The sequence below is a fragment of the Aedes albopictus genome, chromosome 3 (genome assembly GCF_035046485.1).
Source record: "Aedes albopictus strain Foshan chromosome 3, AalbF5, whole genome shotgun sequence".
NCBI classification, from domain to species: domain Eukaryota; kingdom Metazoa; phylum Arthropoda; class Insecta; order Diptera; family Culicidae; genus Aedes; species Aedes albopictus.
Window position 1 is genome coordinate 405,468,064 of NC_085138.1, and position 24,324 is coordinate 405,492,387.

General features: G+C 42.7%; 1 protein-coding gene across 1 annotated transcript; it reads left to right on the top strand.

Moving 5' to 3' along the window:
- Positions 1-2,572: 2,572 nt before the first annotated feature.
- LOC134291013 (uncharacterized) lies at positions 2,573-23,751 on the top strand. The gene is made up of 6 exons (XM_062858263.1): positions 2,573-2,659; positions 12,669-12,764; positions 12,826-13,244; positions 13,328-13,393; positions 13,486-14,151; positions 22,056-23,751. Exons 1-6 carry the CDS (start codon positions 2,573-2,575, stop codon positions 22,588-22,590), a joined length of 1,869 nt encoding a protein of 622 aa, XP_062714247.1. The 3' UTR covers positions 22,591-23,751.
- The last annotated feature ends 573 nt before the right edge of the window (positions 23,752-24,324 follow it).

Consider the following 24,324-nt stretch of genomic DNA (forward strand, 5'->3'; position numbering starts at 1 on the left):
TAGGTATACATATGCACACATGTCGCAGACTGTTGATTGGCTTTTTATTAAAGCATGTCGCTCTATCGTCGCCGCCTTTCAACGGGTTCTTCGATGGGGAGACCGGAAAGGATGCGAGTTCCCATTGTTGTTCGATGGGGGCCAAGTAAAATGCATAATTTACCTATATCTATGTGCAACAAGACAAAATATGCGCTCCCCCAACGGTTGGATGTTGTACTATGCAGTAGCTGAGCTGCACAAGGGGGCCAATGGTGATATAATTTAAATGTGGGATTTTCCTCAATGGATTGGTGCCAAACGAACGATAGCCATCGGTATGGATTTGCAAGGGGATAACTTCAAGGACAACAATAAAACGGTGCCAATACTGCATTTGATTGTGCATCCATCGGATGGAGTTATCAAAGGTTTTACTTAGGTATCAGTACTAAGCTGGTAGGAAAAGATCATGAAGAAGGGTCTACCATTCATTATAGCACGGTAACTAGGCCCAACAGTGGGCTATCCAGTGTCCATCCAACATGGTTTGATCAAGCAAAACATAATAATTGAACTAGTAGCCATAGGTCCATAACTTACTTGATAATATCACAGACAAACAGACGTAACACTCTTCAAAACGGCTTGGCACATGCATTTAACGATCAATTCAAATTTCATTTGATTTGCGCGATCGTCCCACCAGAGATGCTAGTGTTCGATTGCTTTGACGTTTGCCAGTGTACACGTTGCTGAATGATGCAACGAAAAATACAGGCAATTTGTGTAGTAGTGTGCGTGTCAGAAAAACGTCAAATCAAAATCCATCATAGCCGACAGTGTCGCGTGCGGTTCACCAACAGGTGGCAGTGTGCTCATGAAAATGACGCCGGGCAAAAGATTTTGATGAATCCCCTCTAAGAGTTACGTCTGTTTGTCTGTGATAATATGCTTGATATTTTAGAAGCCATTAAAAAAAATCTTGAGGAAATCTCTAAACAAACCTTTGAAGGACTTTTTGACGGAATTTTCGGATAAATTCCAAATATTTGGAGAAAAACTTCTGAAGAAATTCTTGTATTTTTAGACACTTTTATAGGAGCTCCTGGGTTAATCCTTGTAGAAGTTTATGTATGAGTTCTTGGATGAATTCTTTGAGGAGCTAATGAATAAAAACTTAAAAGCAACTCGAAAGTGTTCTAAAAGCATATTTTTGGGAAATATATACCGTCTAATTTGCTCATAGAACGGGGTGAAACGGAACGGAGAATCAAAACAAAACAGCAAAAAGGGTTACCATCAGTGTGTTTTTCGATGCCTACAGGGTTATTAGAAGTTCAAATTAAAAAACGAGCCCCGTTGGTTTGCATGAGGTATCGTTCAAACCAACGGTGGTAGACGGTATCTAAAGCAGTTTTTGTAGGTTATTTTAGGAAACCTTCTGCAACAATTCTTATAAAAATTTCCAATAAAAGATATGGAAAAAATCTTGTAGGAAAAAGGAACTTGAAACTTATTCTTAAAAATTTGTTGGAAGAAACCGATCCCGGAATTCCTAAAGAAATCTTTGGAAGAATTTCCAAAAAAGATTGGTGGAATCCTTGGAAAGAAATTCCTCTTGGAATCCTTGATGGAATTTGTTCAGAAATACTTTGACCAATTTATATAAAAAAAAGTTGGAGGAAAGATTCCTTGGAAAATTTTCTGAAGGGTTTCTTGGGAGATACTGGAAAAACTTGAAAAAAGAAGGCACGAAATGTTGCTAATTGCCAAATTGAGAGATGAAATTTGTGAATAAATCGCGATCTGGTGGGATTCGAACCCACGACTCCGTATTCGCTAGATCGGCGCTTTAATCAACTAAGCTACAGAACAAGTACTGATTCTGCAGAATAGAAAGTCAAACTGACTCCGAAGCCGCACACCGTGAACACTCCTATTTCACTAACCCCTCTCTCTTTCGGCTTAGATGCCAATCCACAACACACTCGCGTTTGTGCCCACTGACTACAGAATCATTACTTGTTCTGTGGCTTAGTTGGTTAAAGCGCCGGTCTGGCGAATACGGAGTCGTGGGTTCGAATCCCACCAGAATGCGATTTTTTTTCAACACACCTCAAGTATCTGAAGGAATTTCTTGGAGGAGTTTCTGTAAGAAATAATTGGAGAAGTATTTGATTAAATTCTTGCATTCTTGCCGCCCCGCTCAAACGTCAAATTTTCTGTGAGCGTAAGCAGACCAGCATACATCCGTGCAGAAATCCATGGCGGACACCGTTTTGCTTTGATGAAGATGGACGAAGAAAACTGACATTAAGTGTCGCTTTAAGTAAACCAGTATTAAGCGATTTTTCGGGGTCAACATGGCGGAAATTGAACTGGATTTGTTCCTTTCATTTGTACCTTACTATTCAGTCTATGGCCGATCCGTTCCATGTCTCAATAACAGCGATCGTCTCCGCCGTCAACATTTCTATCTCTTTCAGGGATTCACCGGTAATTGTAAGGACGACATCATCCGTGAAACCGACGGTCTTGACTTTTCCGGATAGTTCGAGTCTTAATACTCCATCGTACATTATGTTCCACAATGCTGGGCCTGCAGCACGCCCGCCGTGACTCAAATGCATCTCTGACTCTGGTTCGTCTCGGTCTATATCAGGCCTCGGTTCTGAAGGTAGCTTTTCAAAACCATGCACAAATAATTGGGTACACCTCATGGTGTGCAGTGCTGTTGCAATGGCCCTCCCAGCTTGCACTGTTGAACGCGTTCTTCACATCTATGGCTACTACGGCGCACGATTACCCCTTCTCTTCTGCTTCAATGCTTTCTCCGCCTCCGCAGTGACCGTCTAGATCGCAGAGGATCAGAATGATCCTCTCCAGGAGTTTGTCAAGAGTATCAAGCAGCCATGTCGGTCTATGGAATGTTGGGTCTCCTTGCGGCTTGCCTTGTTTTTGGTAGCAACACCAGCTTCTCAATTTTCCAAATATTTCTGAAGTAGCTATCGTCATTTGTGCAGTACTATCCTGAACCTGTCCGGAAACGCCAGGATTGCAGCCTTCAATACAAGATTGGGGATCCAATCCGGACTGGTGACTTTCTTCGCTTCAACCGGGCGTCTGCTTCCATCTCAACGACGTACGGTGAAGGTGGTCATGTGGTTGGGTTGTGCTTTGGAAAGAGACCTTCTCAACTGCGATTCACTTGTCAGCGCACGTTTCAGCTGTCGTCGATGGACCCTTAATATTCGTTATCACGACGCGGTATGCTTGACACCAAGGATTGACGTCCGCTAATAGATGCAGCTCCTTGTAACAATCGTTCTTGCACAGTGCAACCTCCCGTATGAGAGCGGTCATGGCCGCGCGGAATTTCTCCTTAATACGTTCCTCGCTAGCTGACTCCGATATAGCTCTTTGAACACGTCGTATAGATCTCAGACAGGCAACACGGAAAGTGCTGAGCCTTCCCGAGTGTAGGGTTTGTACTGGCATGCACTCTCTATGTTTACATTGAGTGTGTAGATGGTGCGAATTGAGCAGTTACGAATGAGCGTGTAGAATGACAGTTGCAATATAGTGGAGCGTCGGCGAACGACGGACAGCGAACCTGTGGGAAGTCTGGTGAATCCGAACGACCGGAGAAAGCTTCTGAACTGGAGAGCTGGAGTTTGCCGTTGCGAGAGTTGCTTCCGAAAGTGGACCCTACACCGAGCAGAGTAAAATAGCTCAACAATAGCATATTTTGATACGGAGATCAAAAAGTGATATTTGTTTGTTTGAGATAAGATGTAAAAGTACTGAAAATAATATCTCAATTTTACTGCTGGAACAACATCATCATAGCACATTTAGCTCTTGGTAAGATCTAACCAATAGCAGTGAGCTATTTGATTGATCTTCAAATATCAAATTTTGCTATTGGTTAGATGATTCAAGAACAAATTTTTGCTATTATTTTCAGTACTTTTACCTCTTATCTCAAACAAACCAATATCACATTTTGATCGTCAGTACTTGACCTCTGCTCTGGTTTCCTTCCACCATATTCCGGACGCTGGATGTTCCTCGGCTCAACCTTTCTCGGCATGGTGGCATCGCCTGCTCTCGCTACTGCTTCCGTTAACTCCTCCTCAACATTCAAAATGGGAGCATCGATGTCTGTTCGAAGTGTCTCGACAAGGAGGTCGTTATCGAATTCGTTCGTTTTTCACTTCCGTTCACAAATCCTTAGATCGTTCGCGGTAGAAGAAATTCGACGACTGATGCTCTGTAGAGAATCGCTTGATGGTCACTATGGGTGGTACTCCTTGCTAACTTTCCAGTTTAAAGGGTAGTACGCATCTGATAAGTACTGTGGAAAAAGATAGGCCAAGGAACGGTCAAGAATTGATTTCACTGTTAAAATTTCTTGAGCGGTCCGCAGCTGGAAAGAAATGAAAATTGTGTAAAGCTCGTAACGCCTGCCGGGCAAATCAAATGGAGCTGTCACTTTTTTTGCTGAAAAATATTCCGTTCAATTATTCCTCAAGGAAAAGTGACATATTTCTTCCCATACTAATCAGATGTCAAAATTCCTTTGGTAATTAGAGGGATTATTTCTGGAGTGCTTTTCTTACCAGGTGCGTACTAGACTTAAGTTGTACACCAGCGATGCGCCGCAGAGCGTCACATCTTCTTCTTTATGGCACTACGTCCCCACTGGGACTTGGTCTGCCTCGCTTCAACTTAGTGTTCTTTGAGCACTTCCACAGTTATTAATTGAAGAACAGTCTTTGCCTTTCATTGCATGAATTTGTATATTGCCGTCTTCGGATTGGCGATCCATAGCCTTAACCACTAGGCTAACTGGAGACCCCCATCTATAGTGGATTTCCGGTCGTCCTCGCGGAATGTGCTCGCCGAACCATTGTTGCACACCATGTCGTTCAACTTCGCCAGAGGGCTTCCAACAAACTGTACCATTTTGGGCTGGTCAGCCTGCTTCCTCACTCTACAGTCCAAGCGTTAAAGTCCCCTTCGATAACCACACCTTCGAACGTCTTCCTTATTCAAATTTGTATCGGTACATCCAGGTTGCACTGCTTCCCAGAGACTTTGCGACTACTATTTCCCGGTAAACCAAACTCTTTACGGATGGATCTTTCTTCAACAAGAAGATCATCTCGCCTTTCTGCGTGCGCCGTGTTTTAATTACGTTCTCTCCAAACTCCTTTAGCTTTGGGTCCTCCCTTACCTTCTGGCGAAGCGCAGCGTACGTTGTTTTGTCCTTGCTCCTCTCTCAAGGGGCCGACGTTATTCTTTCTTGGTAGGTTCCACTCTCTTATCCTTCGTTACCTTGGACTTGTCTTCTTCTCTCGCTGACTTTCCACGGTACGCTATCCACTGTGCCTTCCTGCGTCTTTTCGATTGCTGGCGCTCTCTTGCTTGTTTTTCTTCTTTTTAGGATCTTCCTCTTCTCCTGGTAAAGTTAATGATAAAAGTTCCCACAAAATCACCACAAAAGTAGGCTAAAATAGTGAAAGTTTATGTATGTTGATCACTAATTTAATTTAACCCTCAGAAGTCCAGATCATGACCAACCGACAACCACAAAACCAGACAATTTAGGACGTAAACGATAGACCAAGTAAGACTAGTTTAAGAGCTTTAGAAGTGATGTTGTGACCAACCAAACCCCCTTTTTTCAAAATATAGTTTTTCCCTTGAACAAGGCCACATCCCATGGCCGAAACGTCGGGCAGAATAAAATAAATCGTTTGATTTTCAAGACTGAGAGTGCCGAATTCATCCGAAAATTTAAAACTTATTCAAACATTTGCTGGGGACTCGCAACATAAATAATTATCAATCCATTCTACTGCCCGAGGCTCAACTGCCTCAAAGGTTTTCCATTTTTATATATAAAAACGGAATTAAACTTTTTTCAGGATTTTTTGGGGTATTTAATGAATTTCTGATGAATCTCAAGAGGAGTTTTACAACAGTTTGAGAAAGTATTTGGACGGCATTTTTGGTTAAATTCTCGAAGACCCAGAAGATTCAGGATCGACTTTTCTGGAAAAAACTTCAGGCAAATTTTCATTGAAAATGGAGTATTTCAAGGAAATCTGAGCTTTTGCAAATATAAAAGCTGATAAACTTCTCGAATCATGAAAGAACACAAATGAATTACTCGCTAGAACAATTTCTTAGTGCAGAAATATTATATTTTTAAAATTTTTTTGAAGAAGTATTTAAATACCTTTTTTGTATAACTCATGAATAAATACTGTAAGAATTTCTGATATATTTTACAAAGAAATCCTTCGTATTATTCCAGAGGAGTCTCTGGAGATATTTCTAAATGTATGCATGGCGATGTTTTATATGGAATCTCTGGAGGAATTTCTACATACAATTCCGATGGAATCTCTTAATGAATTCCTGTAGCAATTTCTGGAAAAATTCTTGAACTACTCCCTGGAGGGGTATCTGAAAGAACTCCTTGCGAAAACCCCGGTGAAATTCCTTGAAATATTTTGAACTATTTTTAAAGAAATTCTTGGAAAATTCTCATGACAACATTTCTGAACGCTTTTGCGAAAGAGTTCCGAGAGGAACCATTGGGTGTATTTTTAAAGGAATTCCAGGATAAGTATCCGGAAAACAAATAGAAAAACATCTGTAAACAATCCTAGCAATTTCTCATGAGAAATTTCCAAAAAATATAAGAATCTCTGGAGGAATTCCCACAGATATTCCTGGAGACATTTCTTTGGAAATTCTTAATGAAATCCCTGCAAAAATTTCTAAAGGATGCCCTGGAAGAGTTCACGAAGGAATATCTACACGAATACCTAAAGGAGTCCCTGGAAGAACGTCTGATGAAACTACTGGAGGAATTTCCGAAGAGTTTTTCGACAAAAAAAAAGCTGCCTGTATATCTGAAGAAATTCCTGAAGAAAGCCCTGGTAGATATTTCCTTATGAAATCCTTAAAGTATTTTCTAAGGGAACCCCTGGAGGAATTTCTAATGGAATCCCTGGAAAAAAATCGAAAGACATTCTTAAGGTGAAATGGAAACGTGTCGGGGTTCATGTGTGACTCGCGTTTTCAAAAGCACGAATCTCGTCATCCATAATATGTGCGTAGCCGAAATCGGCTACAAGTATTGACAGGACGTTCCTTTCTGATTTTCCAACTTTTCTGTGCTCCCCCATTCCTAAGCAGCTTCATGATTTTAGAAAGAATTTCTTCGAGAAATCCTTCCGGACTCCCTTAGAAAAATCTTAGTTACCTTTAGAATTTTCTTTCAAATGGTCTAGAGATTTCCCCAGACATTAATTTGGGAACTTTTTTAAAAACCTTCTCTGCATTCCTTCCGATATTGCTCCATGGATTTTTTTTAGAAGATCCTCCAGTTATTCATTTTGGAAAGTCTTCCACGGATTTCTTTTAAAAGTTTTGAAAGTTCTTCAGAACATCTTCCATGGATTGCTTCAAAGTTTCCTTTAGAATTTCCGGAATTTTCGTTAAAGGACTCTCCAGAAATTTATCCAAAAAAATCCTTAAAAAAAGCTTCTCTGAGTTTTCCTGAAAAAAATCCTCCAAATATTTCTTTTGGAATCCGTGAGAGAATTATTTTGGGAAATCACCCATATATTTCTTCAGAAATGTTTTCAGCGTTTCGTTGCGAAAATTGAAGGTTCCTTAAGTAATTTCTCTAAAGAATTTATTTAGACAATCTTCTACAGACTTCTTCAGGAATTGTTACAAAGATTCCTTTTGAAATTTTCCCAGTGATTCTTTTAGAAATTACCATAATGATTTCTTTAAAATATACTAATGATGTATGAAGGCACATTTGTCCAAGGATTCTAAGTCCAAAGAAGGATCCTTACATTCCTTCAAAAAATACACCAGGAATTCAGCCTTAAAATCTCAGAAAATCCTCCGGGTGTTTTTTTTTTTCAGAAGATTTTCCAGGAATTCTTAAAAAAATCATCCAGGGTTTCTTCGAGATATACTCTTATGAATTTTTCCAGAAATTTCTTCAAGAACTCTTTTATGAAGCTTTCTGTGTTCCTTCGCAAACGCCACCAGGAATAACAGGAAGCAATTCTTCCAAAAATTCTTCACGAAATTTATCCAGGGCTTCTTCCAGATATGCCCTAATGATTTTTTCCAAGAATTCTTCTAGGAGATTTCTATGAGTTCTTCTGAAACTCCACCAGAAATTACATTAGAAATTCTTCATGCGATTCGTTTGAAAAATTCATCGGATATTTCTCCAGGAGTTCCTTCAGAATTTTCTACAGAGATTCTTTTAAAGATTATTTAATAAATTCCTCTTCCAAAGATTATTTAATAAATTCTCCCAGTGGTAACTTCAGAAAATTTTCGATTCCTTCAGAAATTCGTTCAGGCCTTTCTTCTATTTTTATCTCTGATTCCATTGAAAATTTCCACGTGACTGTGTCCCGTTATTTATTTTGCAATTGATCCAGAGTTCCTCCAGACATTCTTGGAAGAATTTATGCAGAGCTTCCTTCAAGATATTCTACAGATATTCCTCCTTTTTTCTTCAGAAATTTATCCTGCATTTATTTTATTTATTTTTGGGATTCTACTGGAGATTTTTATGAAATACCTTCAGGGGTTCCTTCAGAAATTGCTTCTGAAATTCCTTAAAGGACATTTTGATTTTAATTTCTCCAAAATTTTATGAATTCCTTCAAGAATTTTAATAATATTCTTCTTAAAATTTCTATACAAATTATATATGGATTTCTTCTGAAATTTTCCCAGGGTTTCTTCAAAAACTCTCTGAGAAAATCCATCATTGATTCCCGCAAGTTTTTTTGTTTAGAAATTGCTCCTGCGGCTCCATCAGAAATAGGTATCTTCTGGGTTGTCTTTAGAAAATTTTCTAAATTGAATAGATATTCCTCGAGAGATTTTTCAAAGGTCTTCCAGAAATTGCACAACCATTACTAGAAAACTCTTTAAGAAATATCTGAAGATTTTTTATAAGAAATGCCTAGTGGATTGTCTCCAGAAATTTCCATTTAAAAACCTGGAGATACCTTTGGAAACTCCTAGAAGAAATTTTTAAAAATTTTCTAAAGGAATTGATGGAAAAATACTGAAACAATCTCTGAAGTCATCTTCAGAGCAACTTTGCAAGTTATTTTAAGGAAAAATGCTTGAAAAATTTCTGAAGGGATTTCTGGAACAAAACCATAGAGGAATTTCTTGAGGAATTTTTTGAAAAATGTGTGTGCAAATCCCAGACACAGGTGCTAGTGAAATTCTTTAAGAAATCCCTTAAAAAGCGTAGGGATCTTCGGAGGATTTTCTGATGGAAACTTTGGAAGTACGCCTAGAGATGCATCTGAAGAAGCTCTCAGAAAAAAATAGGAATAGATCCTGGACTAATTTCAGCAGGAATTGTTGAGGGAATCGTTGGAAAAAATTTGAAGGAATCTTTGACGAAAGCTTTGAATAAATCCACAGCAATGCCCAAGGAATGCCCGAAGGAACTTTTGGAGAAACCCCTGGAGGAACTTCCAGTAGAATCTCATGAGAAATTTCTAGAGGAGTTTCGGAAAAAAAATCCTGCGAAAATTCCTGAATACTTGAAGGATCATCTGGAGGAATTCAAGCGAAAGTTTTTGAAAACGTTCCTGAAAGAATTTCAAAATCTTTGTAGGAAATCGTAGAAATTCGTAGAAAAGAAATTATTTAAAAATGTAGAATTTTCAGAGAAATCTCAAAGAAAAACTCCTGCAAAAAAATCTGACGATATTTCTGTAGAAGTTTGTTCATAAATGTATGAAGAAATACATGAATTGATTGATTGATTGATTTGTCTTTATTTAAGAGACTTTCTTAATATATGAAATAATACAAGCATAAAATTATATATAAATCCTTGAAGCAATTTCCTACAAAGTGTCTTGAGGAATTCCAGGAGTATTTTCGGAAAAAAAGTTCTGAGAAACTCGTACATCAGTTTCAAGATAAAACATTTGATGAATTTTTTGAGAAATTTCTGAAGAAGATCCAAGGAAAATTCCTTATGGAATTCTAGAAAGAATCTCTAGAGGATTCCCTGGTCAAATTTTGAAAGAAATACATGGAAAGCGATGCTCTCTGAAGTAATACAAAAAGGAATCTTTAGAGGAATTCTGTAAGAATCTTCTCTCTGTAAACATTTCAGGATTTCTTTTAATAAATCCTGAAAGAATCCCCAAAGAAATTTCTGGCAGTGTTCCTGGAGGCAATCTCTAGAGAATTTTTCGAAGAAATCAGCCTAGGATTTTCTTAAGGTATCAATGGTGGATTTTCTAAAAAAAATCCATGTTTCCCAGAACAATCTTTGGCGAAATTTCTTCAGGTGTGAAACAATTTTGGAGGGATTTTCGAAGGAATTCATGGAGAAATTTTTTAAAACAGTTTATGCAAGATTTTCGAATCCTTGAAGGAACGGCTGGAGCAATCCATTTAGGAATTATGAAAGCAATGTCTGGAAGAATCTTTTTGACAATTTCTAGAAAAATCCTTGAAGGAATTCCTGAAGAAAACCCAAACATAATCCGGATGAATTCGTGTACGAATTGTAGGAGGAATTTTGGAAGGAATTTCTGGAGGAATTTTTGAAGCTATTCGTGCAGTAATCCTTGGAGAAATTGTTGGAGGATAAATTGCTGGAGGAATTCTTGAACCAATTTTTAAAGAAGCTTTGGGGAATTATCTAAAGAAATTCTGAATTTCGGATTTTCTGAAAAAATCGCTAGAAAATTTTCCAAAACAATTCCCAGAGAGAATTCAGAAAATCGCCACGATGGAATTTCTGATGAAGTTGGCAAGTTTCCTAAAGGAATCTCAAGCAACATTTTTCAGTAAAATGAACTAGAAGAGGTTTTTAAAACTATCATAAAAGCCAACCAAAAGGCATAAGGTTTTATGACCATTGTCAAAACCTCCACAAGACAAACTGGTCATCAAAATGTTGCATGAGATTTTTAGAGAAATTTTTGAAGGATACTAAAAAAATGTTCTATTTATTCATGGAAAAAATCCTAAAGCAATCCATGAAAGATCCTCCGTGTTTTTTTTTCCTGTAGAAATCCCTGGAAGGATTTTCTGAAAGATTCTCTAAAGGAATCCACAAAGAAATTTCGGCATTTTTAAGAAAACCCCAGAAGATATTCTTGAAAAATTTGTGGATGAATTTCCAAATAAACGTTGAAGGAATTTTTGAAGCAAGAAACTGTGAAGGAATGCCTGGATAAATTTCTAAAAACACCAAAGAAAAAAAAATCACCAAAGACTTTTTTTTCTGTCTCTGTAAGAATTTCTTGACGAATCCTAGCTAGATTTTTGAAGGGATCACAAGAGAATTTTCTGAAGGAATTTATAGAACATTTTCCAAACGAATCACAGAAAGGATTTCAAGAAGCTATGAAAGGAAGACATACTGAGGAAATATATGGCAGCTTTTCTAAAGAAATCCGTTGGATAAATTGTTGGATAAATCTCTAGAGCAATTTGTGAATAGATTATTGGCGAAGTTTCTGAAGCAAGCCTTGGAAGATTTTATAAAAGAATCTTTCGAGAAATTTCTGAAAGAACTGGCAGATAAGTTTGTAAAGAAATCCCTGGAGGAATTTTTGAAGAAATTTTTGGAGAAAATATCCGAATGAATTTAGGAACAAGTTTTCAAAAGAATCCCTAAAAAAAGTTTTCTTAAAAAAATCTTGAAGGAAATTCTTAAAAAAAAACATTTTTTAAACCCTACTGTTAAGGGTAATTTAGCCACTTTGCCTAATAAGCTGGTTTTTTTGTAAGACAAAGAATCTTTGGAATGTTTTGGAGTTTCTAAAATAAATCCTCATAGAGTTTTCTCAAAAAACCTTTTCAGGAATATCTAGAGAAAATTCTGAAAGAGTTTTTGCAGATTTTCAGAAGCAATCTGTGCAAGATTTTCGAGCAGAATTATTTGAGAAATTTCTCTCCAGAGAGGAATTTCAGAAGGAATCTTTGAAGGATTTCTCAAACAATCAGCGAGGAAAATTTTCGAATGAATAATTGGATATATTCTTTAAGAATACGTGAAGTTTTTTGAGAAATGTTTGAGAGAAATGTGGTAAATTTACTGCAAGTCCTAAGAAACACTGAAGGATTTTCTTAAAAAAGTGGTGAAATTTTCAGATAAATATCTTGAGAAATTTCTGGAGAAATCACTGGATGAATATAAAAAAGAATCCGTGGAGCAATTTCTGAAAAAAAAAAAATCGTGGTGAATTGTTTAAGTTACTCAAGCATAATTTTATGAAATTTCAGATTTTTAGAAAGAATCCGAGTAGGGATTTTTATACTAATTTTTGCAGGAATCCTTGGAGAATTTCCGAAATTATATTCTGAAGTTTTTTGGAAGAATCCGCCTAGAAATTCCTGGAGAAAAATCTGGAGGCATCTTTACTGAAATTTTCGAAGAATCCCCTGGTGAGAGTTATCCTTTGAATCTATGAAAATTCTCTAAAGAGCAACGCACCCTTGTTGAATCGCCAATGAGTTTTCATTTCACCGATGTGGCAGCTCCCAAGTGGATAAACCTCCGCATCTAAGCTAATATCAAACTGCAGTCATCCATAACCCTACGCACATTTCTACGCTTCATTACCCATGATTGATAGCAATACCTACCTACCTGTTTTCTCTATTCCCAGATCGAACTGGAAAAGTTGAACGAAGCCACGGACAGCATTAACAAGTATGAGGTCGAACTGGATGTGAGTATATTTATTGACTATTTCACAAGATTTCTGGATAAAACTCTTTTTCCCCTCGTAGGAAGCCAAAAACGAGTTCCGCGAGCTGCTGAAGGAGAGCGTCGAGAAGATCAAAGCCGTGGCCAAGAAGCTGGGCAACTCGATTGAAACGGCCAAACCGTACTACGAGGCACGGCTGTACGCCTCGCAGCTAACCAAGGAAACGCAGCAGTCGGCACTGAACTACGACAAAGCCAAATCGGTCCATGCGGCGGCCAAAGAGATGGTGTTCCTAGCGGAGCAGGGTTTGGGCGAGAAGTCCACCCTGGATACCGCCTGTCAGGAGATGTTGACGCACGCTACGACGCGGGTCAACGAGTCGCAGAACGAGTGCACCGAGATGCGCAACGTGCTGCGGATCAGCGAGCTGAAGCTGGAGGTGGCGAACAATCGGGTGGCGAAGCTGCACTCGCAGCTGAAGGGGGCGATCCGGGCATCGAGGTAGGCTGTGAATAGTGGTTAATGGCGTTTTTGCGTTATTAAGTCCTGATTTTCTTTTTGTTTTCTTCGGTTCGTATTGGTAGTATGGATGTTCGCAGGAACCTTCTAATGATGAATTTGCTTGTTTATCAGAATGAGTTATTGTTTTTGTAAGTATCGGTTGAAGCGTTGGTTTATAAGTTCCATTCGATTTGAAAACAAATCATGCTGAATTGAAAGTTATGGGCCCATTCCATTTCAGACCGTATTACGAACTGCGAGCGAACTATAATGCTCTGCTTCTCGAGCAAAAGCAGAAGGTCGTCGACCTGGAAGCGAAGGTGTCCGAAGCGAAGATGAGCTACAACGAAGCTCTCACCCGGTTGGAGAAGATCTCCGAGGAGATTCACCAGCAACGGAAAGCCCGCGCCAGCAGTATCGACGAGGACGCTTCCTCGTCGTCTTCATCCACGAATCACCCGCGAACACAGCAGCTAGGTCTAGGCGGAATGCACCTGCCCTTCAGTAAATCGCCTTCGGCTGCACGGATCGAGTCCAGTGACGAGTATCTGGAGTTCCCGGCCAAGCTGGGACTGAAGTCCAGCCCGATTAAGCCCAAGTATCTGGACAAGCTGGATTGTCCGCACCTGCTGAAGGACTTTGCCCGGAAGCCCAGTCCAGGCGGAGAAAGCGATTCGGACAACAACTACCTGTTTTCGCCGAATCGGACCATTGACGACATCACCAACATGTCCTCCGAAGACATTGAACAGTGGACGGAGATTCGATTGTCCAATTCGAACAGTAGCAGTTCGGGGTACTCGCAGCACAATTCGTTGGCACTGGATGGCGACCATAATGGACTGGTGGCCGACATGATCTCCGATACGACCGATACGGATTCCGATGATAGCCACTCGGGACCCAGGTGAGTCTTTGTACAAAATGCCACTGGAATAGGATTACGGGGAATTCAGGGGTGTTTCAAGAGGTTATAAGGGCGATTCAGCGGAAGTTTCAGAAGGCGATAAAGAGCTTTAAGGAGTTTTCAGAAACTTTCCAGAGTTGTTTCAGAATTCTTTTAAAAGCATCCCGAGGGGTTTCAGGGGAGTTTCAAGGCATTTTAGAGGCTTCAAGGGGACATTTCAAGGTATTTCAAGGGGTTCCAGAAGTATTTCAAAGGGTTTACGGAGATTTCACGGAGATTCAATTGGCGATTTCAAGAGCGTTTCAATGAGATTATGAAGGTTTTAGAGGCGTTTCTAAGCATTTCAGGGTCTAGGGATGTTGCTTCTAGGGATGTTGCAAGAGGAGGGCCCCTAAACGACCCATGATACCTTCTGGAACACCCCTGAAACTCCTTGAAGCGCCTCGGAGACTCATTGGAATCTTTTTAAGGCCGCTCAGATAACCCTAAAGTGCCCCTGATCTGACACCCCTTTGAAGTGCCTCTGAGACCCCTAGAACCTCCCTAAAACCCCCAGAATTACCTGAAAATGCCATGAGATTCTCCGGAACCCCAATGAAACCGTCTACGGTCCTCTACCTGCTCCTGAGAATCCTTGAAGCATGAGACCCCATGGAACGCTCTTGAGACCCTCGAAAACTCCACTGAAACCCCCCAGATACCCCTTGAAAAGCTCCCGTGAAGCTTGAAGCGCCACTGGAGTTCTTGAAAACCCTTGATATGTCCCTGAGACCCCCTTAAACGTCCCTGAGACCTCATAAAACACCCTGAAACCTTCTGGGACCTTCTTCAAACAACCCTGACATCTTTTAGTATGTATTTTTTTACAGAATGAGAAATTCTGCTGATCAGATACCCAAGAGGTGAGTCCTCGGGTTATGCAAGGATAGACCCACTAAAACTCAATCTTTCTCTTCCTTACCTTCGCGGTATACCCGTTAAGGAGGAATTTGAGAACTTGGTACATCCCTAAATCCCCGTCGAAACTCAGGGGAACTCCCCTGGAACGCTCTGAGACCTCTTGAAGCACCCCAGAGGCCCCCTGGATCTCCCTGAGTGCCACTGAAGTGCCCCTGAGATCCCTTGGAGCTTAATGGAACTTTAGAATACCTCTTGAAACGCCCCTGAGACTCCCTGGAATCATGAGGCCTCCGGAAACCCCCGTAGAGACCCCGTAGAACGTCCCTGAATTGACACCTTTTTGAAGCGCCCATGAGGTTCCTATAATCCCCCTTAAACCTTATAGGATTTTCCTGAAAAGCCCCTGAGATTCCCTGAAACCCTGATGCATTTCAGGGGAGCATAAAAAGGTTTTTCGAATAGTTTTGAGAGTGTTTCAGTAGCCTTCTAAAGGTGTTACAATAGAAGGGGGCCTAAACGGTCCGTGAGACTTCCTGGAACACCCCTGAACCTCTTGAATCGCCTTTGAGACTCCCTGCAATCCTCATGAGGCCCCGGAAACACCTCTGGGACTTTGTATAATGCCCTTGAGACCACTTGAAACACCCCTGACACTTCCAGAAGCGCCCCTGACTCCCCCTGGAACGCACCTGTGGCTCCTTGAAGTATGATACCGTGTGGAACGCCCTTAAGGCCCCTTGAAACTCCTCTGAAACCCTCCAGGTACCCCCGGAAATGCCCCTGTGACCACTGAAGCGCCACTGAGATCCCATGGAGCCCCTGAGACCCCTTTAAATGCCCCTGAGACCTCATAAAACCCCTAAAACCTGAAACACCTTTGAAACGACCCTGAGATCTCCTAGTACACCCAAAAACCCCCTAAACCACCCTTGAAACTTTCTGTAATGCCCATCAGACCCTCTGAAACTCCCCTGGAACCATCTGATACCTCTTGAAGCGCCCCTGAGGTCCTTTGGAGCCCCGTGAGACTCTGAAGGGACCCTGACATCCCTGAAGCATCACTGAGACCGCCTGTATCCTACTCAGACCCCTTGACACACTCCTGAGACCACTTTAAACGTCCCTGAGTCCTCCAGAATCTCTCTTAAATCTTCTGGGGCCACCTTGAAACAACCCTGAGATCTCCTGGATCCCCCTTAAACGCCCAAAATTAGCCTAAAACCCCCTAAAATGCCCCTGAGACCCTCTGGAACTCCCTTGGAACCCTCTGAGACATCTCGAAGCTCCTCTGAGGCACTATAGAGCCCTTCTGAGACCCATTGAAACGACCTTGAACCCCCCAAAGCGCCTCTGAGACTCCTTAAGCCTCATGGATGGTCTTGAATTCATGTGGGAGGGCCTTGAGATACTCTTAAACGCCCTCGGACTTTCTGGGATCCCAATGGAACGCTCCTAAGGGATCCTGATATCCCTTCAAAACACTTCGAGAACTCTGAAAGACCCTGAAAGTCCCTAAAAAACCCTTGAAACTCTGCTGAAACCCATTGGGACTCGCTGTAACGCTTGTGACTCCTTGACATGCCTCTAAGACCCCTTGAAGCGCCCCGGAGACTCCCCAAGACCTCTAGTGACGCCCCTGCGACATCCCTGGTGGCCCTTGAAGTCTCCTGGGATTTCCTGGAGCCCTGTGGAAGATTCCAGAAGAATCTCTCAGGAAATTCCAAAAGAATCTCTCCCGGAGATTCCAATGAAATCTCTCCCGGAGATTCCAGTGGAATCTCTCCCGGAGAATCCAGGTTGATCTCTTTCGGGGATTCCAGTGGAATCTCTCCCGGAGATTCCAGGGGAATCTCTCCCGGAGATTCCAGGGGAATCTTTCCCGGAGATTCCAGGGGAATCTCTCCCGGAGATTCTGGGGGAATCTCTCCGAAAATTCCGGGGGAATCTCTCCGAAGATTCCGGGGGAATCTCTCCGAAGATTCCGGGGGAATCTCTCCGAAGATTCCGGGGGAATCTCTCCGAAGATTCCGGGGGAATCTCTCCGAAAATTCCGGGGGAATCTCTCCGAAGATTCCGGGGGAATCTCTCCGAAGATTTGTAGCACGCCAAAAAGTCGTTTGGGAACGACTGGCGGTCTACTCCGCAATAAGGGACTAACACTCCAAAAGAACACGCATGGGACTACCGAGCCGCATTCCGTTGTACAACGAATGGCTTATGCGCCACCTCTATTGAGGACCATTCGCACGTTCGATTGCCCGGTATGAGACCTAACCTCAGGTAGGTTCAGTTCGATCCTTGGAAAGGATAAGAAAGCGGTTCGGCTGTCCCCAATTTCACCCACATTAGTCTTACAGATGACAATCTCTTCAAAATACCATAACTAACGACTCTCCCCTAATTGAAACGGTTATGAAATGTTTCCAGAAAGCTTTCACATCTCATCATCGGAAGTTCACCCATCACTCAAACCAAAAACCGAAACCGATCTGGAAATCTGTCCAACCTTCATATACAACTTCACTCCATTCAAAATTCAAATCTAAGCGCGCGCAGTGAAATCTTTCATGAAATAAATAATCATGCTTCAAGTTCCGGAAGGGAATCTAAGGGATAATTTATTATTCTACTAATCAGGCCAAACATTTCAATAGGTCCTATTTGCATTTGAGAAACTCTCTTTGTTCACTTTCTCTTTCAATTATTGCAACGTAATGGTACACTTTTCAACTATTTTTGCAGTACAAATCAAAAGACGATTGCTTTGACCATCGTTCAATGCGAGGAGACAATCATAATACAAATAAACAGCTGAGATATTAACAAAAGAGAGGGAAACCAAAGAGAGCCTCTCTTCTGCAGATTGGACCTTTAGACATGTTTGGCCTGTAATCTCAACAGCGATACTTTAGTTCACAAGATTTATTTCATAGCGCATTCGAATTCACTTATCCTATTCCCTATCCTATTCTGTGCGTGTCTCACTCCGCTTTATCTCCAGCCATCTATTGTCTTCCCAAAATACAAAACGCTAGCAAATAAAACCTCTCGCCGGCAGGCAAATTTCAGAACGCCGCAAAATCACAGCCGGTCGTTCATTGACGAATCAATTCGATCGTCGGTCGCATGTGCACACGGACAAAAAAAATAAAGAGCTCTATTGGGTACTTACAGGCGCCTGTTTTTGATGATACGGGAAACGTGGTCGATCGTTCGCCTCCTCGATCACATGATGTCCTGGTAGTCGATCAGGTGGTTCACACGGTGGGGGGCGTCAAACTTCTGCTCCTCGCTTTGCACGCTACTAGGGCTAAGGGCTGGCACCTAGTACGGCGGAATCGAACCTCGAAAGGTAAATTCGGACCCACTCCACGTGGATCGGCTCGCTGGGCACGTTGATGACGGTTGGCCCGACTGACCGTGGTGACGGTGGTCAGCCAATTTGCACACCAGAAATCTCGATGGAGCAATGTGGCTGGGATGATGGCGGTTGGCAAAATCAAATCTAAACTGGAGATAGAAAGCCGTCGTACGGCTGTACGACACGGAAGGTTAAGACACGCACTTTGCACGCACAGAATCTATCGTTTTACCTTTCTTTGGTTTCTAACTAACTCACACAATTGGTTATTCTATTGTATTGACAAACTGATTTGGACTTTCAGTTACTGAAATGAAGCAAGATTAATTAACACTTGAAAGATCACAAGCTAAGTTAAACACTACTTCGGTTATCACGATCACAGGCAGAGCCACACTTCCAACACTTTTTCGAGTCTCCGGGCAAATGACAGAGTCTACGTTGGTCCTCAGATAGGAAAGCTAAGAACCTAAATTAACCGGAAACACATCAACCCCGAACAATTACGAAAGAGTCGTTAATTATTTCTTAAGGGTTGATTGCATCTCGCTTTTGCCAGTTCCATTAGATCTAGCTTTCCCATTCCCCCATCCAACCCAAGGACACGAACTGAACTTGACCTTCGGATTTGTTACGAACTCTTATGTTCGGTATCGTTAATCATTTCCCTACTTCTTGACCTTCTAATTCGCGGTGCGTTACCGAGTGTCCAACCTATTGCATAATGGTTAGGCGTATTCCAACTTTCATTGATATAAGGCTATCTGACGTTTGATCACCTTTCTCTGTTTCGCTCCCGAGGAGGATAGGTTTGTTTTCATACGGAAACGTTTCCCTATGAAAATATTAAACAAAAAATTGCTATCCCCTGTGACTGCTTGAGAGAGAAGGGTGATGAACGCTAGATTGCCTTATATTTACATTCTACAGTAGTAATTCAATTTAATAAACAAGTGTTGTTGTGAATTCAATTATTGGAGTTTGAACAAATAAAATATTTACAAAGTTATTTACATTTATTAATCATATTTACATACAAAGTAACGGACGCTTGGCGTACCTGTTACAGATTCCAGGGAATCTCTCCGAAGATTCTGGGGGAATCTCTCCGAAGATTCCGGGGGAATCTCTCCGAAGATTCCGGGGGAATCTCTCCGAAGATTCCGGGGGAATCTCTCCGAAGATTCCGGGGGAATCTCTCCGAAGATTCCGGGGGAATCTCTCCGAAGATTCCGGGGGAATATCTCCGAAGATTCCGGGGGAATATCTCCGAAGATTCCGGGGGAATATCTCCGAAGATTCCGGGGGAACCTCTCCGAAGATTCCGGGGGAATATCTCCGAAGATTCCGGGGGAATCTCTCCGAAGATTCCGGGGGAATCTCTCCGAAGATTCCGGGGGAATCTCTCCGAAGATTCCGGGGGAATCTCTCCGAAGATTCCGGGGGAATCTCTCCGAAGATTCCAGGGGAATCTCTCCGAAGATTCCGGGGGAATCTCTCCGAAGATTCCGGGGGAATCTCTCCGAAGATTCCGGGGGAATCTCTCCGAAGATTCCGGGGGAATCTCTCCGAAGATTCCGGGGGAATCTCTCCGAAGATTCCGGGGGAATCTCTCCGAAGATTCCGGGGGAATCTCTCCGAAGATTCCGGGGGAATCTCTCCGAAGATTCCGGGGGAATCTCTCCGAAGATTCCGGGGGAATCTCTCCGAAGATTCCGGGGGAATCTCTCCGAAGATTCCGGGGGAATCTCTCCGAAGATTCCGGGGGAATCTCTCCGAAGATTCCGGGGGAATCTCTCCGAAGATTCCAGGGAAATCTCTCCGAAGATTCCAGGGGAATCTATCCGAAGATTCCAGGGGAATCTCTCCAAAGATTCCGGGGGAATCTATCCGAAGATTCCAGGGGAATCTATCCGAAGATTCCAGGGGAATCTCTCCGAAGATTCCAGGGGAATCTCTCCGAAGATTCCAGGGGAATCTCTCCGAAGATTCCAGGGGAATCTCTCCGAAGATTCCAGGGGAATCTCTCCGAAGATTCCAGGGGAATCTCTCCGAAGATTCCAGAGGAATCTCTCCGAAGATTCCAGAGGAATCTCTCCGAAGATTCCAGAGGAATCTCTCCGAAGATTCCAGGGGAATCTCTCCGAAGATTCCAGGGGAATCTCTCCGAAGATTCCAGGGGAATCTCTCCGAAGATTCCAGGGGAATCTATCCGAAGATTCCAGGGGAATCTCTCCGAAGATTCCAGGGGAATCTCTCCGAAGATTCCAGGGGAATCTCTCCGAAGATTCCAGGGGAATCTCTCCGAAGATTCCAGGGGAATCTCTCCGAAGATTCCAGGGGAATCTCTCCGAAGATTCCAGGGGAATCTCTCCGAAGATTCCAGGGGAATCTCTCCGAAGATTCCAGGGGAATCTCTCCGAAGATTCCAGGGGAATCTCTCCGAAGATTCCAGGGGAATCTCTCCGAAGATTCCAGGGGAATCTCTCCGAAGATTCCAGGGGAATCTCTCCGAAGATTCCAGGGGAATCTCTCCGAAGATTCCAGGGGAATCTCTCCGAAGATTCCAGGGGAATCTCTCCGAAGATTCCAGGGGAATCTCTCCGAAGATTCCAGGGGAATCTCTCCGAAGATTCCAGGGGAATCTCTCCGAAGATTCCAGGGGAATCTCTCCGAAGATTCCAGGGGAATCTCTCCGAAGATTCCAGGGGAATCTCTCCGAAGATTCCAGGGGAATCTCTCCGAAGATTCCAGGGGAATCTCTCCGAAGATTCCAGGGGAATCTCTCCGAAGATTCCAGGGGAATCTCTCCGAAGATTCCAGGGGAATCTCTCCGAAGATTCCAGGGGAATCTCTCCGAAGATTCCAGGGGAATCTCTCCGAAGATTCCAGGGGAATCTCTCCGAAGATTCCAGGGGAATCTCTCCGAAGATTCCAGGGGAATCTCTCCGAAGATTCCAGGGGAATCTCTCCGAAGATTCCAGGGGAATCTCTCCGAAGATTCCAGGGGAATCTCTCCGAAGATTCCAGGGGAATCTCTCCGAAGATTCCAGGGGAATCTCTCCGAAGATTCCAGGGGAATCTCTCCGAAGATTCCAGGGGAATCTCTCCGAAGATTCCAGGGGAATCTCTCCGAAGATTCCAGGGGAATCTCTCCGAAGATTCCAGGGGAATCTCTCCGAAGATTCCACGGGAATCTCTCCGAAGATTCCAGGGGAATCTCTCCGAAGACTCCAGGGGAATCTCTCCGAAGACTCCAGGGGAATCTCTCCGAAGACTCCAGGGGAATCTCTCCGAAGATTCCAGGGGAATCTCTCCGAAGATTCCAGGGGAATCTCTCCGAAGATTCCAGGGGAATCTCTCCGAAGATTTCAGGGGAATCTCTCCGGAGAATTTCCAAGGGACGACCCTAAGATCTCCGCCCCTGACAACTCCTGTTACCCCAATGAAAGCTTGGGGACCCAGAAAAACCTCTGAAAATCTTAAAACACCCCGGAAACCCTTTGGGAGTCTGTAACGCCCGTGAGATCCCCTGAGACTTCTTGAAGTGCCCCGGAGATCCCTTGTGACACCCCTGAAACCCCTTTTAACATCTCTGGGATTAGGATAACTAATTTACTCCTATTTTTCCCAATCATTTCAGAGTCAAAGCCCGCATCATCAAGATGGAGATCTACGACGACAGCGCCAATCAGAACACGCGGAAGAGCGAAGGCATCACCGGTTGGATCGCGAGCCGGTCCATCGGTCGATCCGCCTCCATCTCCATCACCGGCTGTGGTCCAACCCCTAGCAGTGTCTCCACCGCCCTCAAGGACACCGCTTCCACTCCGACGGGAACCGGTAGCAGCAGTTCCGGCCGGAGGCAGAGCCTGGACATCATCATCGATACGAGCGACCGCGTTAAGGATGCCTTCGCCCAGGGCATCCAGCGGATTGGGCGTTCGTTGGAACGACGGAACTCCGAATCGGAGATCCGGGACGGTGGAAGTGAGGGGTTGGTCGGTGGCCCGGCGGTTAATGGGGGGAGTGGTTCCGGTACGGGGAGTGATTTTTTTCTCTTCCAACGCTCGTCGGATCCTGCACGGGATGGTCTCTCGGATGAACAGGTGGAGAACCTACTTCTAGGCCAGGACTGTTCGGATCTGTTCCAGAATGTGGTCAACCTGTCCAAGTAAGGTGGGGATTCGATCGAGCGTTGAACTGGATTTACTGTGATTCGGCGGAGGCGGCGAAGAGGATGATTTTACACTTATTAGGCAATGATTCACACAAGTAGGAAAGTATTATTTTAACCTATGCGGTAGGCTAATCGATGAAATTTGCTGTGACATTTGAAAAAAAAACTAGCAACACTGTAACTAAACAAAACTCAAAATTTAGAAACAAAAGTCTATTGTTACAGAGAGGGAACTACATCAATGTCTGGAGTGGTGAAGCGTGTGAAGCGATAACATCGCAGGAACCTCTGACATTTCGTTTGTCATCGAATGTCAGAGCGGATCGCAGCAACCCTTGAAAACTTATGATGAATCATATCAAAATGGAACAATACAGTACTTTCTTATTAACAATCATCTCCAATTGGCAATCCCATCTCCCATCTGAAAGCATCGATGTTATCGCTTCATCATTTCGGAGTGGCAGTTCTCCATGATGATTATTGTTACAACCAAGAAAACAAAACAAAGCTAAACCAAAACAAACTACATAGTCTTAGAGAGGCATCAATTGATATCAAACAAAAAAAAAACGCTTGGAAATTGCAATTTTAGGGGTTGAACAAAGTCACCCCCATAAGACAGAAGAGGAAACTCATCAGAGAAACCAGAAAGCAATTTTATCTGTCGTCTTAAAATCCCGAACAAAAACTTCATCTCATCATCACAGGGCTGAGTAAAGTCACATACATTCCATTGCTCGTTTTATTTGACATTCACTCGACAAGAGTGCGCATTTGACGTACTCGACGTCACCACTTAGACATTTCTGTCATGACATTTTGCTGGCCTGGCAGAAAGAAAAACGCTACGGAAGAGTTCAACATTGTTGCTTTCATAACAATCAGCGAGGAAACACCCCTGTTTTGTCACATCTGCCTGGAAAAATGTCATGACATTTGTGTCTGGTGACATTTGATGTTGGCGACACCATACTGACATTCATATACATCTCTTGCTGTGTCCTCTTATGTATGTGTTTGTTATCTAACTGTGTAGAGATGATAGCTATAGAATATGAACAATACAAATCAAAAACATTGGATCGAAAAAATGGATGAGTAGGATATGAGATGAAATGACAACTGGGTGAAATATAGCTATCGTAACTGGAAGTTATGAGCAGCATTTTGTTTTTGAGTGGAAATGAAAGAAAGCCAGCGGAATACCTCGCTCGAAATGAACCAGCAGCAGCTTTCCCAAGCTTCTGGGAGAAGCTTTTGGCAAAAAAATTCCCGATCTTTTGAGTAAAAGTTCTCCTCTCTAAACACAGCTTTCCCAAGCTTCTGGAAGCAGCTGATCCCAAACTTTTGAAGAAGCTTTTCACAAGCTCCTGGAAAAGCATTTCATTCACAAGCTTCTGCGAGAAACTTTTCACAAGCTTGTGGGAAAACCTTTGTCATTCTTCTGGAAAAAGCTTTTCGAAGTTTCTGGCACAAAAATTTCAAGGTTCTGTAAGAAGCTTTCCCAAGCTTTCGGAAGGAGCCTTCCCAAACTTCTGGAGAAGCTTACCCAAGTTTCTGGGAGAGAATTTCCCTAGTTTCTGGGAAAAGCTTTTCAAAGCTTCCCAAATTTCTGAAAGAAGTTTCCCAAACATGCAGGAAAAGCTTTCAGATGCTTTTGGAAAGTTCTAAAGTTTTCAGGGAAAAGCTTTTCCAAGCTTCAAGATTTTCTCGAGCTTCTGAACGAAGC

Excerpts from the sequence above, each read along its gene's own strand:
- LOC134291013 (XM_062858263.1), top strand. The coding sequence starts at position 2,573 with ATGCTGGGCCTGCAGCACGCCCGCCGTGACTCAAATGCATCTCTGACT. Across the intron at positions 12,765-12,825 it reads AGTATGAGGTCGAACTGGAT|GAAGCCAAAAACGAGTTCCG; the intron begins GTGAGTATATTT and ends TTCCCCTCGTAG. Across the intron at positions 13,394-13,485 it reads CAGAATGAGTTATTGTTTTT|ACCGTATTACGAACTGCGAG; the intron begins GTAAGTATCGGT and ends ATTCCATTTCAG.